This window comes from Nuphar pumila, chromosome 5 (assembly GCF_984573655.1).
Source record: "Nuphar pumila chromosome 5, dmNupPumi1.hap1.1, whole genome shotgun sequence".
Lineage (NCBI taxonomy): Eukaryota > Viridiplantae > Streptophyta > Magnoliopsida > Nymphaeales > Nymphaeaceae > Nuphar > Nuphar pumila.
In genome coordinates, this window is record NC_143253.1 from 85,963,848 (window position 1) to 85,980,292 (window position 16,445).

Consider the following 16,445-nt stretch of genomic DNA (forward strand, 5'->3'; position numbering starts at 1 on the left):
CTCCGTGGGACATTCTTATTTTGTGAGAGCGAGGCGTCTCACCCGATCCCCAGTCCTCGGAGTTAGGGGACCAGGACTACCACTTCGTCCTAGGTGGTAGATCCAAGTCTTCTGCAGAAGTAAAGGGTGCATCCAAATTCTAGTTCTAGCCTTTGGGGAGTACTCTCTTGGTCATGAACCGTCCCCTTTGGATATCCGTACGGCTAGTCATACGGGTTATCAAAGAATAAACCCCCGTGTGGTCTCGGTCCGCTACGATGTCGAATGCCTGTGCGTACCCACAGGGTGATTAACAAGATGAAACATAAAGTTAGTGCATTGAGAAAAATCTTCAAGTAGTTGCATACTGTTTGCTGTTGAAATTTTTGGAGTAAGTTGTGACTCCTGCAGGGCATGATTCAAATTGGTTTTCCTTTATATGAAAATTGTGATAACTTATGAACAATGTGTTGAACATTGATAATTGTGCTTTATGCACACTTTACATGAAATGCTTTACTTAAGTCAGTTGTACACCCACATAAGTTCCAAAGTTGTTATTACTTATATAAATATGGTTTATGGATCGTGCTTTGATATGGATGAAATATATCATCAAATGTTTGACTTTAGTGACTTTTACATTTATCAATTGTTAAATGGTTATTAGTTCTATCTAAACTTGTCGCACATATACTTGTTCACATGAAACTGCACATATGTATTTTGGACTGTATCACTTACTCAGACGTGGTAGTCTGACCCTTTCTGAATTAATGTTTTTCAGGAAACTGAATGACGAGCAATTGTGGTCGTCGCTGCGACAGTGCCATGTGACCATATCTTCTTCGGATGTCCTGAGGAATATGACTTGTAATAAATCATTAAGTTGTAAATAAGTAGTATTTCAATGCAAGAATTTATTTTACTTAAATGCCTTGATTCTGTGCTATTACTTGTAACCCGCCCAAATAATTTGACGAAGGATTTAAGAAAGCTTTTCCGTTGTTGTTTAGAAAAAAAAAATTTATTCCAAAATTTTCAAGTTAAATATTTGGGGCGTTACACTACTATAGGTGTGTGGAAAGCTAAATAACAGGCAGCCTAGTATAGGGAGGAGCCAAGTAAGCAAGGAAAATGGGATCACATAAGCTTTATTGGAGATAGGTTTGCTAAGGGCAGTTTAATAAGTAAAAAAAAGAAAAAAAAATAAACAAAGAAGAAAACAAATGATGGGTGAAACTCCCCAAGGAGGTTATTGACTGGTCGCATGATCCCTTCAACTAGCCTGTGAGAGCACCAAGCACTAGCGGATATATCAAACTTGAGAGAGAGCGGCTGTGCCATCAAGAAAATCTGAAGCTGGGATCCCATATATCCGTTGAGGATTCAAACTTTTTGCTACTTCACTAAACCAGTCCCATAAATCTCCAGCCATCTTTAGCCATACAAAATTAAACAGACGTATCAATTTCTTCATACAGACCTTGTCCAAGAGTGACCAAATAATGCATAATGTTGACGAGGTCGAAGTTCAGCATCTGGTCATTAGATGCCTCTGCATATATCCTCGCCATTGTCTGATATATCCACTGTATTAATCACAAGAGCAAGAATCGTAGCCCCAGTCCTCTCTTTTCTATTCTTTTCTTATTTTTTTTAATCTAAAATTTGAACTTTCTTTAATGATATCCTCACTTCTAAAGAAACATAGTATTCACTATTGGTTTTGATAGCCTTTTCTAAATTGCTGGAGACAAAAGGATCACAACAAACTCTAAGCCATGGGGCAACAGACGTATGCTCCCCCCTAATGTGGACCTACATCTAGCTGAACAACATTTTTTGTTTATTTTTCTTTTTTGGCATGCCATGATGCTCGACTAAGGTGAGAGAAACAGGGTAGGCAAGTCCTACTGAAAGAGCAAAAATCACTCCAATGGTTTCCAAGTGGTAGGGCATCACCGACACAACTTCCTCCTTTCCATCACCTTGGGAGAACTTTAATTGTACCAACAATGTTGACACAGGGCGAAGAGGGGTTAACATTCTTATCAACCATTCCAGCATAAGAAAGATCTTGGGAAGTATTGCTGCAGATGAAATGGTTTCTTATGGTAATAGATGTCAGAACCTATTGCACTGTTGTGCTAACAAACTTGGAACTCCTATTCCAGCATCCCTTTTCTTTCTTATCTTTTTTTTTTATTTCGACCCTTAGTCTCAAAACAATTCCTTCCTTGTTGTTTTCAATAAATGTGACACCATATAAGAGCAAGTGAAAAGGGAGAAAACACCACAGGCGAATCCAGACGCCATATGTAACGCCCCGGATTTCCAAAACAAAGCTAAGTTAAAATTTTCATGAATTTCTTTTTTTTTTCTTTGCAGCGGAACTTAGAAAAGCTTTTAGCAGCGGAATCAGACGATAATGAGTCGTCAGTTTTAGAAAACTCTGAGCACGTTGCAGATATGTGGCCAAACAACTCATTGACCATCGAAGTGTTCCATTTTATCGAAAACCACATGTTTATTATAACATCACTGCTTGGAAAAACAATATAGGTTCAATAAAAGGAAGCGGTATAACTCTTGTCTAGAGAAACCCTGGAACTCGATGCCGCCTTGCTCCGCATATCGCCATGCAGGTCCAACACCTGAAATCCCTATTAAACGGGGTCAGAACCACTGATGGTCTGGTAAGCATGCAATCACATATCCATTCAACTCAAGTACATATGATGACCACTCAGGGTCGCAGTTTGCAATAACGACGCTCAAGCCTCCAAGACTTAGCGTATATCGCAAGAGCCTCCTTAGGGCTATGAGTTGCACATTTGCTCAAGTCTCCACGACTCTGCCTTGACCTCTTTCGGGTCTCAAAGGGATGTCTAGCTCAAGTCTTCATACTTGGCACATCTGTATCCTACGCAGCTAAGGACAGCTCCTCGAGCTTCGCTTAGTCGTGCAGATACAATACGGGTCTTTGCCTAGTCGGTCCAGTCGTATAACGATCATGACACCTTCACAAAGGTTATGTAGGACTGACTCAACAACGTCCATACACTCATACATTCAAGCATCGTTGAACCTAAGCTAATGCTTTGTTTCGATAATTGCACCTCCCCATGGGCTTAGGGGACTCATATCTGGGCGAAAACGCGACAATCTGGGGGTTGATTATTCTATGTATTTTAGATACCTCAGAGACCTGTTGACTCCATCCCCCTAGTAGGACGGTACAACATAACAGAAGAGATCCTTACTAGGTATTTGAATGCATTCTCCCACTGCAGTAGTTGGGTTCAATCAGAGCCGTACCTGTGTTTTATGGGGCCTGAGGCGGGGGAAAAAATGGGCCCCCTATTAATAGTAGGAGTTCGGGGGCAGCGCCTCCCAATTTTTTGTAAAGAATCAAAATGACAATAAAATTTGCATTCACATTAAACAAATATAATATTCCAAATATTTATATTATATTAAATAAAATTATATAAAATATTTATATAAACTACCTAAACAATACTCGTCTAGCAGTTTTAGATGCAAAAATATTTATCAAATCAGTATAATCAAGTTGTTCAATTATTTCTTTCTCAATTGACAACATAGTCAATCCATTCAATCTGTCCTGAGACATAGTTGATCTAAGATAATTCTTGATTAACTTCAATTTTGAGAAACTTCTTTCTGTTGCTGCAACGGTAACTGGTATTGTTAGCAAAATCTTATAAGCAATATAAGCATTTGGGAATAAACCATCTAGTTTCGCCAAATGACGTAGTACATCAATTGTCGTTCTTTCAGTGGTTAAATAACACTTTAGGGTCATCAATTCTATAGATAAATCATAACCATCAATATCTGAACGTCCATCATGACTTAAACATTTCTCAAGCTTCTCACAATGCTTCTCTAAGCTATTTAAGGGATCGACTTCAGTCTTCAACTTCTCTAAGTTTAACAAAAATCCAAAAGTCTCTTCATATTGTTTAAATTGTTCAAACCGGAGTTGAAGGGAAGATCGAGCTTGATCAATTATAAACAGAAAATATTCTACTCTAAAAGATTCTTCACTTGATAGTGTTACATCGTCACTGCCACTTTCATCAAACTGTTTCTTTCTTCGGGTTATGCGTTTTTTTTGAAATTTAGGTTCAAACCCCATGTCATTTGCTAGTTTCTTAGCTTCATCCATGGCACTGGAAAATCCACATTCTCTATACTCATCAAGAAATACAATAAGTCCTTGTAAGAGGTTGACTGCAATGCCAATATCCATACTTTCAGATTGAAGAAACTTACTGACATTATTAATTGCATATAACAATTTGTACCAAATAACCATTCCAAGTAAGAACTCAAAATTCTCCAAATAAAAAATTGCTAAGGTCTCAGCCTCACTCTTTGTTTTGGAATCTTCACTTTTTTCAGCCAATTCAAGCAAAGCATCTCTTATTTGTGTAGTTTGATCTTTTATAGCTTTTACACTCTCAACATGACTTTCCCACCGTGTTTGTGATAATGGCTTCAGAGTCAGACCGGGTACCATATCTTTAAAAAATTTCCATCTCTTTGGAGAAGAAGAAAACAATGTGTAGATGCGTTGCACTACTCCAAAGAATGATTTAGCTTTAGGACAACATTCTACCATATCCACAATCGTCAAATTAAGACTATGACAACCACATGGAGTGTAGAAAGTTCTAGGATTCATTTCAAGTATTCTTTTTTGTACACCTTTGTGTCTTCCACTCATGTTAGCACCGTTGTCATACCCTTGCCCTCTTATATCATCAATATCAAGCCCAAGTATAGTTAGCACATTTTTCAATTCAGTTGACAATCCAAGTCCTGATGTATCATCCACCTTCAAAAATTCAATCCAATATTCTTCTATTTTCGGTGTGTCTATCGAATCGTCAACACATCGTAGTACTAGAGACATTTGTTCTTCATGACTCGCGTCAGGAGTACAATCAAGAATTACTGAAAAATATTTTGCATGTTTAACTTTCGCAATGATTGCACTTCTCACTTCGTTGGCTAATGTCAAAATTAACTCATTTTGAATTTTGGGTCCAAGGTATGTATACTGAATTTCTTGTGCTTGAGCACGTCGAACGTGCTCCTCCATTACTGGATCAAATTCAGCAACCATTTCTATCATTTGCAAAAATAGGCCATTGTTCTCACCATAGAGTTTCTCATTATCTCCTCGAAATGCTAAAGTGTTTTTGGCAAGTCTTTTCACAATGGAAATTATTCTTGTCAAAACTTGCCTCCAATGCTGCCTCTCTTTGTTGATTTGAACTTGCACACTTCAATCAATTGTTTGGTTTGTTTTGAGTCTCTTTTCTAAATCAATCTAAGAAAACATGCATTCCATATGATCTCTACTAGCTTCATGATTTCTAAGACTTCTATGCATATTATGTCAATCGTTGTATCCATGATTGCCTAATTGCCCCATTCTGCTCATCATTTGTGGTGTTTTGAACAACTTGCAGCAGAAGCAAAATATTTTATCTAAAGAGATAGAATATATTAGCCATCTTCTATCAGATGTCTGCCCATTTGTCAGTACACGTGTATAATGTGATGAATCAAAGTGCTTATTGTTTCTATCTTTAGGAAACAAGATGTCATCCACTCTCTTTGGACCCATTTCTACTAAAAATCTCGGAGTTTCATATCAATGTTATTCCAATTTGCACAATCCTCTAAATTCGTAGTTGAATCTTCAGTTTCTTTAATCTCTTCAGTTCGAGTTCCATCTTCAGTTTCTTGAAACAAGATGTCATTCACTTCCTCATTTTCATTCAAGTCCATAATTTCATTCACTTCCTCATTTTCATTCAAATGCATAGTTTCATAGACTTCCTCATTTTCATTCAGATCCATGAATTCATGGGCTTCCTCATTTTCATTCATATCCACAGTTTCATGGGCTTCCTCATTTGGTTCCACAGTTCTATTAAAATATTTGTTGATAGCTCCAGTTTGACTTTGAATTAATATTGCTTCTCTTTCTCTCTTTTTTCTCTTTTGAGCACCAGATTTATGCTTAGGAGGCATTTTTTGTTGCTTATAATTAACAAATCACAAATCACAAATACCTATAATTAACAAATCACAAATTAGAAATCAGAATTTAACAAAATACCTATAATTAACTAAAGTACCTGAGACACCCTTAAAATCTGATGATTTTGACTGTCGCTGAACATATACACAACCGAGGCATTTACTGCATATCATAAACAAGTGAAAATTTTTATTACCATTAAGATGCTGAAGCATTTCACAGATATGTAGCAATAATACAAGTACAAGCTGCTAATAAAGACTCTTCAAAGCATTTTCAAGAAAGATTCTTTTAAATACTTATGAAATGGTGCAGAAGAACAACATGTTTGACCTGAAAACATAGAAAAGTATGTAAAAGGTACATAAAATCGTCCAAGCAGGAAACACTATGTGGAAAAAAAATAGTAGGTTTTTGGCTTGAGTTGCACATATTTTATGACACTATATATAATATATTGTACATATTTCTTCACACTTTTGAGCTTTTTGATTTGAAAACTTCTGGATATTTTGCTATCTTGTGTGAGCTATTTGTATATAGTGATGGTTTGCACTGTTAATATTTGTCCTGAATTATGCTGCAAAAGTTGTTTCTTTTTTCTTTTCTTTTTTTGTTCTGTTTACCAAGACTGGTTCTGGAAACAACAGAATGTATATTTTGATGATGAATCTGCTAAAGCTATTATGTCATCCTCGAGCAGGCTTGGGGAGTCGGGGACAATCAGGAAAGGTAATCTCTTAGGGTATAGTGCAAATGAAAATGAATTTTTTCTCTTGGTTTTCACTGATAATATCAATATATTCTCCTTGATGCAGTGGTTGTCAACAGGATGTGTATTTTGATGATAAATCTGTTCAAGTTATATCATCTTTGGGCAGGTTTGTGAAGAGTCAAGATAGGTAATCTCTTAGGTTATGTTGAAAATGAGAGATCAATCTGCTCGCTTGATTTTAGTTGTTACTAATTGATCTGGTCGTCTTGTTGCAGTGATTGCCTTTTTACAAATTCCAATTGGTTTGCTTTCCAAGAAGATAGACTTATAAGTGAGTTTGTTGGCACTTCACCATCAAGATTCAAGGATGGCTGACAACTTGACATTAATCTTAATGGTGGTGAGGGTTTGGCAAGTGGTAGTGGTAGCAGTAGCAGATTGAATACAATAACAGAATTCAACAAAAATCATATTTGACTTAAAAACAGGTCTAACGTCACTTCAAATGTAATACGAAATCTGTGAAGAAAACGTTCACCTGCCCTAAACAAAATCTAAATAAACATTCAAACACAAATCAATTTCAGATCTGCTCAAGAAAACAAAACCACCAAAAGTATTAAAAAAATAAATTGGTAGATTTTTTACCTGTTGACATGATCTTCATTGTGTACTTCTGCAATAATACTAGAATGCAAAGGACAATCTAGAGTATGCAAAAGATTTTCTTTACACAAAATTTCATTGACAAGAGAATACTTATCAAATTCACCAAACATAACCTTAAACAAATATGAATTATCAATAGGTAATTCTTGAAAAAAATAAAACACAATCTAAAAGTTAATAATTCAGAAGATTTGCTAATGTTTACGATCAAGTCTAATTAGCAAAGGATGCTATGCTACTGAAATAAGAAATAAAGTAACAACTAAAAGAAATTAAATCATAGAAACTACAAACAGATGTGAAAAATAATTTGAATTGTGTGAAGTCACTATCCTCAGATATGGAAAAGGTGATTATTTCTGATCATGTTAGCTTCTTCCAGAATGAATTGGTGGAGAAGAATCTATTTGGTGAAGAGTCACTGCCGCCTGCCAGATTGGGTTAGCTGGCGGGAAACACCATATTTTCAGGGCAGTATGTCTGATAGGAATTCAGACTATACTATTCCTCCATTAGATACACTAGATGTCGAACAACCCGACTCAAACTCCAATCCAGCAAGGGAAGCCTTGTGCAACAGCAGCAGTGCCGATCATGTATCATTTTCAAGTGAGGAGAGATTGATTGGTAATTTGGTAGCAACTCAAGCCAAAAACCAGTGTCGTCTCTGTTTGAGGAATAGGATGATGTCTAGTTTGTTGGTGTGGAAGTTGGGGAAACACTATATGGGAAAAAAATAGCAGGTTGATGTTAAAGAAAAAAGCAGATACAGATCATACAGTGGTGATATGAATTGAACTAACCTTATAAGTTATAAGACCAACCAGAGGAAGTCTGGCCAATGACGAGAGGGCACAACCGCATAGATTGAAGAAGACAAAGAAATGACGAGAGGGCACAAATCCACTGTATGAGACTCTCCACTAGCACCAGGCACCAGACCATATGGAATGACGAGAGGGCACAACCGCACAAATTGAAGAAGACGAGGGGGCGCATGTTTTTTCAATGTTTAATCGGATCCGGGTCGGGTAAAAGATCCGGGTTTGATCTTTTACCCGAACCTTTTCTAAACAAATGGGGAGCTCAGGCCTTAAAAATTGGCCCCTAAAAATTTTTTGGGCCCAGGGGCCCTGAGGCCCAAGCCTCACTGGCCTCTTTACAGGTCCAGCTCTGGGTTCAATCCTTAGATATTTAAGGATAACCATGACCTCCATACCTCTCAGTGACGGAGGCCATCAATGAACTCTATCAGGTTCGTGTGAAATATATGTCACTCAAGGTTGCGCCATCACTGTCTTCCTCGGTGAGAAATTCTGAAAGGGGGCTGCCGATCTTACAATTACTTGACGAACATTGCATGCCTATAGGGCAGCCTTTGAGAAGTATGTACTTGGCCCCAATCAACCACACAGCTTTCACTGTGGAACAAAGGTTTTATTCATATGCATGCTTAACTCTGCTCTCGGCACTTCGGCCTTGACGAGCACTTCACCCTTTTCAGTGGAAACAACACACTCTGGCTCAACGACCTTTATGAGTCCGGTTGTCTGATAATTCACAAGGAGCATGCACATGACTCGATCTCTACAGATTGGCTACTCGGCGTATTTTTTACGTAACGAGCTCAGGACCTCGTCAAGGCGCTACCACTACTTCGGTGCAACGACTCTTACAAGTACGGTGCCCTTACAGGTATTAGGGAGACGAGTCATTCTGACATCGTTCTAACAAACGGCATCGTTGTGCCACTTGACTGGTTCTGGCAGCTCTTTTGCCAACCATTTCGTCAGCACCTCTTCTGCTCTATCGGTAGTGGTGTGACGAACCTTTCTACATTGTAGAAGACGTTTCATGAACTGGGTAGCACTCCACTATATGATGGAGTATCCTGCTACGTTCTTTCTGAGCTATTCTTAGCTTCTTTTAGAAAATTCAGGAGCACTTCCTCTCTTTAACGAAGAAAGTGTGTGTTTCTTTTATCCATTTCAGCGACATCTCTCCTCTTTGGTGGAAAATCGCTACGCTTAACTCGGGAAATGGATGCGCACCGTTGTACGTACTTTGCATCCATCAAGGTTGCAGGAACCCTGAGCCATAGCCAGGCCATACGTAATTGACTTAGTCTTTACGTAAAGAGCATTTTGCCAAAAAGCGAAGCCTTTCCAATAGGGGCTTCATTCGTCAAGCAGAATCTTAAACGAGGAGCGATAAGAGGATCACATTAGCAATTTGGAGTTGATCTCCATTTGAACGCTCATTTACGCGCCATATATTTAGTATAAGCAGAACCCTGTGCTTTATACAGCGGCGGCGTAAAGAAATGTGTATACTATTGTTCAGGGTGTGTAACTGAACGCAATATTCTACATATATATTTGCAGAAAGTAAGAGCCTTGGTGTCATTCAACACGACGACGTAAGTAAATGCATAATTGGAAGTGCAGTAATTGGAAATTGCAGAAAGCAGGGAGCCTTGGCATCATACGATGCGACGACAAAGGTAAATTACATAGCCTGTGCGATATAGGATGCGTCGGCAGAATCAACGGATATACACCTAGATCTGCATCCAACGATAGTTACGAGAAGAGTGGGTGAACTCCGAAGTGTTCTAAAGGGCTCAACCAAGAACTAGGGCAAGATACCATTTTGAAGAACACATATACTGCGTATTTGAACATATATATCCGATGATAGTTACGAGAGGAGCGAGTGAACACCGAAGTGTCCAAAAAGGGCTCAATCAAGAACTAAAGCAAGATACTACTTTAGAAAGTATATGCTATATACAAACAATCAAATACTTGAGAGAGATGGATTAACGAAGCAAACTTACTTCAATTTGAGGAAGAAACGACTCCTCGATGCTTCAAATGCTTCGATCCGTTCTCTGAGAGGTCCGACTCCAAAAAGGATCAAATCCGAACTTCAGACAAAAAAGGACTTGGACTTTGACTTTGAACCAAACAAGGTTTAAGTCAAGTCAACTGGGTTTGAGCTAGGTCAAGTGGGTTCAGACCTCGGTCAGGTGGGTTAGGATAAGGTCAGGCAGGCTCAAACCAGGTCAGGTGGGCTAGGCTAGGTAGGAGAGGTTTTTCTAGAGAGAGAAGTTAGAGAGAGAAGGGGGGGTTGCGATTTTTAGAGAGAGAGAGCACCCCTATTTATAGATTCTGAAACTTGGGCCCCAAGTTTCAGAATTTTCATTTTGGTCCATAGCTTTTTCAGAAATTACTTTTGATCTTATCCATCTGACAGGTTATCGGAAAACCACTGTTTGATAGGGCAAACAAGGTCCTATTTTCCCAAAATTTGTTCTGTTCTGCAACTGACAGATTAAACAATCTGACAGTTTTTACAGAATGAAAAAACAATATCTGGAACTCCAGATATAAGCGTTTCAAATCTGGGAAAAATCACGATATCGAAAATCCTGTAATTTGAAATCCAGAAAAAGCGGTTTTCGCAAAACGCTTAAAAATCAGACCAAATCAACTTCGAAGGAGCTGAAATTTGGTCTGTAGTCAAATAACACGTCAATCAAGTGAATAGAATAAATTTTTTTGGAAAACACAGAATTTTTGTACAGAAAATAATGCTGGTGCGACAGGGAAAAAATCTGGTTTTTATTTGAGTGCACTATTCACTGTGTGAACTATTTTACCCACTAAGAATGTAATCTACATGCAATACAAACTTAATTAATCCTATATAACTGACTATATGCAGATGCTAACTATAATGAAGCTAAATGAACTCTACACGAAGTATGCCATGCGTGTTATGACTATGCACTAAATGAAATACTAATGCAATTACAATCGAAACACTAAGTAATGTAGTTAAATATATGACTAAATGATGTACCAACTATAAACTAACTACACTATACTAACTAACTAATCAACAAACGATAAACTAACAAACACCCATCAAATCAACAAATATAAATTTTAGCTAAACAATTAAAGAAATAACTACATTAGCTAATCTAAAATCACTATGAGTTAAATCTAAAAAATATGGGACTAAAATGGAACAATAGGATACGGGTTCGACTAGGACTAGTGTGGACTTCAATGGACTCGGTTTGGTTTGGTCTTGACTTGGGTAGGCTCGAGCTATGTTTGACTCGACTAGGACTAGTGTGGACTCGGCTAGGTTTGGCCGAACTAGTTGGGTTCGGTTCGGTTTTGGGGTTGACTTAGTCAACTAGGGTCGGGTTGTGTTTGACTTGGGCTAGGGTTCAAGTTGACTTGGACACAAGGCACACCTAACTAAGTCAACTAAGTTAACTCGGTTAGGGTAGGTTTCAATAGGTAGACTAAGGTTGACTCGACCTAGGTGTGGTCTAGGCTTAGGTTTGACTCGACCTAGGTTCGGTTTTGATTAAGTAGGGTGAGATAGAGTAGGTTGACCTAAACTTAGGTTAGGTTTGACTCGACTAGGCCTGGCTAGGGTTGGTCTTAGTCTTAGACTTAAGCTAGACTCGGTTTTGGGTATGGTAGGCTCGGTTCCTATACTTAGTCAATGGAATTAACTATATTAGTTAATTCTAAATGATGCTAATTCACTAGGGACGGTTAGAGGGGTAGGCACACAATAAAAGCTCAAAGATAATTTTGGAAATTGAGAATTCCAAAAATCGTCCTTCTAATGGGGAGTTACAACCTTAATTAGCTTTTAAAACCAATTTGGAAACTTGGATCAATGCAATTTCCCAACCCAAGGTAAGTGAAAAGCTTTAATTGCTATTAATTCCTTTTTGAGAAGCCAAACCGTACAACCTAGATAGTCACACGATTTTGGCTTTCCAACCAAGAATTTAAATGCAATTATTTCTTTCTTGATCCCATGAACACCTACTTTGGAAATTTAATTGATTTTCAAATTGGCTTTTCAAATCTCAATTTGTAACTCCCTATTAATAGGCAATCAAGACTTAAATCCTTCTTTAAATACCCTACACGATTTTTGGGGAATCCACTCTTTCCAAAAACTTTTTAAATGCACTTACCTTAATTGCCTCCCCTATCAAAATCGCCAACTCTAAATTGGCTCTACTTTCTAAACTAAAAGAATTAAATCTACCTAGGGAATAAAAGGAATTCAATGGAAAATCGATTTCCTAGGAGTTAATGCTAACCTAATTCCCAAAACCTACTTAATTAACCCCTAAAAACGGCTAGGAAAGAAAACCCTAATACATTGAACCTAGACACCTTCCTAACTCAACTAATGACAATTAAGACTTTCTAAAAAAATCGACCAAGAGCTCAAGGGGAGCTCTAATGGCTGCCGCCCCACCTTGGGGAAGAAGAAGACTAATAAAAAAATTTAAAAAGAATAAAAACTTAAACTAAAAGAAAAAAACGACTTACTAAGAAACCACTATTTTGATAAAACTAATTTAAAATATAATGAAAAGAATTCCTAACTCCACAAATGCAAACATGAACAGCACTATGCTGGAATTTAGTAAGAACATAAAGAAATGAAAAATCGACTTTTGTAATTTTTGTTTTTTTTCAATAGATCCAAAACACCAAAAACACAAAATGCTAAAAACGATTATTTAGAACTATCCTAAACGAATGAAATGAACTAACACAAATATATACTGCTGTTAACACCCAAAACACACAGCAACTACACGGTTTACCAACATCAACACATACATTTAACAAAAATATAAAGATCGGCTCGAAAAATCCTAGCCAATTTTTTTTCCTTTTTAAAAAAAAATAAAATCAAAACGAGACCAACAAAACCCACAAATAAAATGAATTAAAACAAACTTTTAAAATGGGATTTTCAGCAAAACAACTCAATACACATGCTGCCCGAAAAGAAAAAAAAATATCAAAACAAAAAAATTTATTTTTGTGAAAATCAAGAATCGGCTAGAATAAATCTAGCCGATTTTTGGATTTTGCTTTTTAATTGAACACAAAATCATAACACACAACCAAACGATTAACATGAATCAAAATGGAAAAATTTTATTGGATTTTTTGTAAAAACTCCACAATGAGACACGTTGGAAACAAAAACTCAAATCGGCTAGAAAAACTCTAGCCGATTTACACGTTTTTCTTGAAAAACAATGAGACTCTCTAATCAAACATGAAAACAATAAAACAAAACCTATATCTAACGTGCTGGTCTATGCACGAATGCTACTCTAAGGTTGAACCAAAAAAAAAAACAAGAAACACACCGAAAATAGTAAAAGAAAAGCAACACTCACTTTCGGTTTTAGCTAGAAGAGAAGGAAGAAGAAGACCTACCTTTTGGAAGATCCGACGACCGGGGGGATGAAGAAGAGCGGACCGTGGCTGGAGATGGACATCCTACACAGTTCGAGAATACTGGACTTCACCAAAAAATGGCATCTTTTGCAGCTGCTACACGTTGGAGATGCACCGACGATGGAATGTGAGCCGATTCTCGATCGGAGGGTGTAGAAAGCCGGATGGGGGTAGGGCCAGCTCACCTTGTTGGTGTGTTTCGCACTCCCGCACAAGGTTAATGGTCTCCACCTCTGCTACACTTGCAAAAATACAGAAAAATGGTGAAAAGACAGCAAGGAACAAGAAAGAAATGAAAAGAAAACACAAAGGGGATCGAAATATGCTAGGAAACCAAGCATAGGCCGGTCTTCAATTGCCAAAACATGTAGGGGATGAAATGGAAGGAGTTGCTGGAGTAGATTCACTGCAAGGGGCATCCAAACACAGCCAAAGACGTCTAGAGCTTCTCTAAAAAGTATAGTTATACTTTTTGGAATTTGCAAAAACACTGTTATAAAAAATATATTTTCTAGGCGCCTCTTTCTGGGGGGTTTTCAGAAAAACTTTTTGAAATGGATATGGATAGGTGTGTGGGTTGGGTTTTGGGCTTTCTAAGAGTTGATCCAAGGTCCACTTAACCTAAATGGGTCGGATATGGATCCGATCCATCTCGAAATCCATGCCCAAACACTGAAATAGCCATAACTCTCTCATTTTAACTCCGATTTTTCTGAAATTCGAACCATAGCCCCTTACTATCAAAACGCATCTAAACATGGGTGTAAAACCTTAAACTTGATACAAAATGCATGAAAAACCTGTTTACATGATGTGCATTTCATGCATCATCAAATACCCCCATGCTTGAATGTTTGTTAGTCCCTTAACAAACCCTAATCATGATATGCACTGAAGACAAGAAATGCTAAGCATGAATGCATAATACTAACTCACTTTCGTAGGAATCACGGTTGCATTTAGCGTATGCAACAAGCCCTTTAAACCCCTAGCTTACAGTAGTGGACGAGTAAGGTCTCGTGAGGGTTTGCAGAGATGCTACCCACAAACATCAATGAAATGCGCGGATGATTTTTCAAAAATATGAGGCTCTTAAGAATGCAGTTGGAACAAATATTTCATGTAATTGACATTCTCAAAACAAGTTTAAAAATCTCATGCCGCCACAGTAAAATTTTTTTTCCTTCACTTTTCTAATATTGTAGCTAGTTCATGATTTTTCTCTGAAAGTCAAGTATTCTCATGTTTTACTCATTTATTCTCACTTGTATATTTTCTGCACAGTAATACACATATATGCCTAAGCAATGAAAATTTTCTCATTCAGCACATTCTTTTTCTTTCATTTTCACTCTTTTTTTTTTTAACTTTTGATCTCTTGCGCATTCTTCTCATATGAGCACTATTTCGAATAGTCAGTTTTTGTGACCCGTGTAGCGAGCTTTGGGTCAGTGACTCCCAAGTCGGCCGACCTTAGGGCACTAGATACAAAGTATCCCTCAGACTTAATTGCTCGAGTCACTAGACCTTCTATTCTAGTAGTTTACGTATAGTCTTTTTCTCGTCATGTGCAATGTCTCTATCTCTTAGGCTTTCTATGCAGTCCATGTAACAAGCTTTCGAACCGATCACTCCCAAACCAGCTGGCTTTGGGGCACCAGGTGTAAAACACCCTTCAGATTCTACTTACTCGAACTACAAAGGCCACATATATCGACTTAGACAAGAAGATGATCTCCTTCGTTATCCTTTTCGTTAGAATACTCAAACACTTCATCTCGTGTCCGAGTTCCACTACTAGGATTCACGAAGACATCAACAACTAAACGTAGCTCTATTTTTTTAAACTCATTTTTCAAACACATCTTTTCATTGCTTATTTCTTTCACAAAACATACTGTGCATAGTTATACAAAAGTGATTCAAAATTTTCTAACAATCAAAAACTATCTTTTCTTTGAATTTTCTCATAAACAACTACTCTATTTGACTCAGTTCAGAAAATAAATTTTTTTTTTATGGGGCTTAAAAATTTATAAACTGTTAGATTATGTCCAAAAACAATCATATATGCTGCAACTTGTTCTTAAATGCCTACTTTAATTACCAGTCAGAGAAAAAAAAATTTGAAATTTTTGTGTGCATGCATCTAAACCACCCCCCCATGCTTGAATGGCACTGTCCCTAGTGGCATACAAAATAAGTAAAAATGTAATGCAAATGCACACTAAAGGACACTAACAATAATATGGGAGAAAGGATAGATACAACTTGATTTGCTCTGAGCTTTTGAAGTTGAATTTCGTCTGATCTTTGAATTCTTTGAAAGCACTGCTCTGTACCTGGTAACTGATACACTAAGTGTTAAATTCATCCTGCATATATCAAAACAAAAGTTAGCAAATATGAAATAAAATAATGAATAAAGAAAATACTGAAATGACAAACAAACTAATGTACATATGATACATCCCTCTGGTCGAATCCTCATGCCTTCGTGAGATGCACTATCTCACACTCACCATCCTGCAAGGCATCTGAAATGAAGGGTTTCAGTCTTTGCCCATTTACCTTGAATGTACCTTGGGTCATAGGATCGAATAATGTCACTGCTCCATGGGGAAATACTTCTTTCACGATGTAAGGACCTGTCCATCTCGATCTCAACTTTCCTGGGAATAAA

At 37.4% G+C, this 16,445-nt stretch overlaps 1 protein-coding gene across 1 annotated transcript; it reads right to left on the minus strand.

Annotated features, from left to right (window-relative positions):
* Positions 1 to 1,433: 1,433 nt before the first annotated feature.
* Positions 1,434 to 5,913, minus strand: LOC149837791 (uncharacterized). The gene is made up of 3 exons (XM_090008125.1): positions 5,654 to 5,913; positions 3,506 to 5,300; positions 1,434 to 1,571 (listed from the first exon to the last, which is right to left on the minus strand). The coding sequence occupies exons 1-3, from the start codon at positions 5,911 to 5,913 to the stop codon at positions 1,434 to 1,436; spliced, it is 2,193 nt and encodes a 730-aa protein (XP_089864251.1).
* Between the last annotated feature and the right edge of the window lie 10,532 nt (positions 5,914 to 16,445).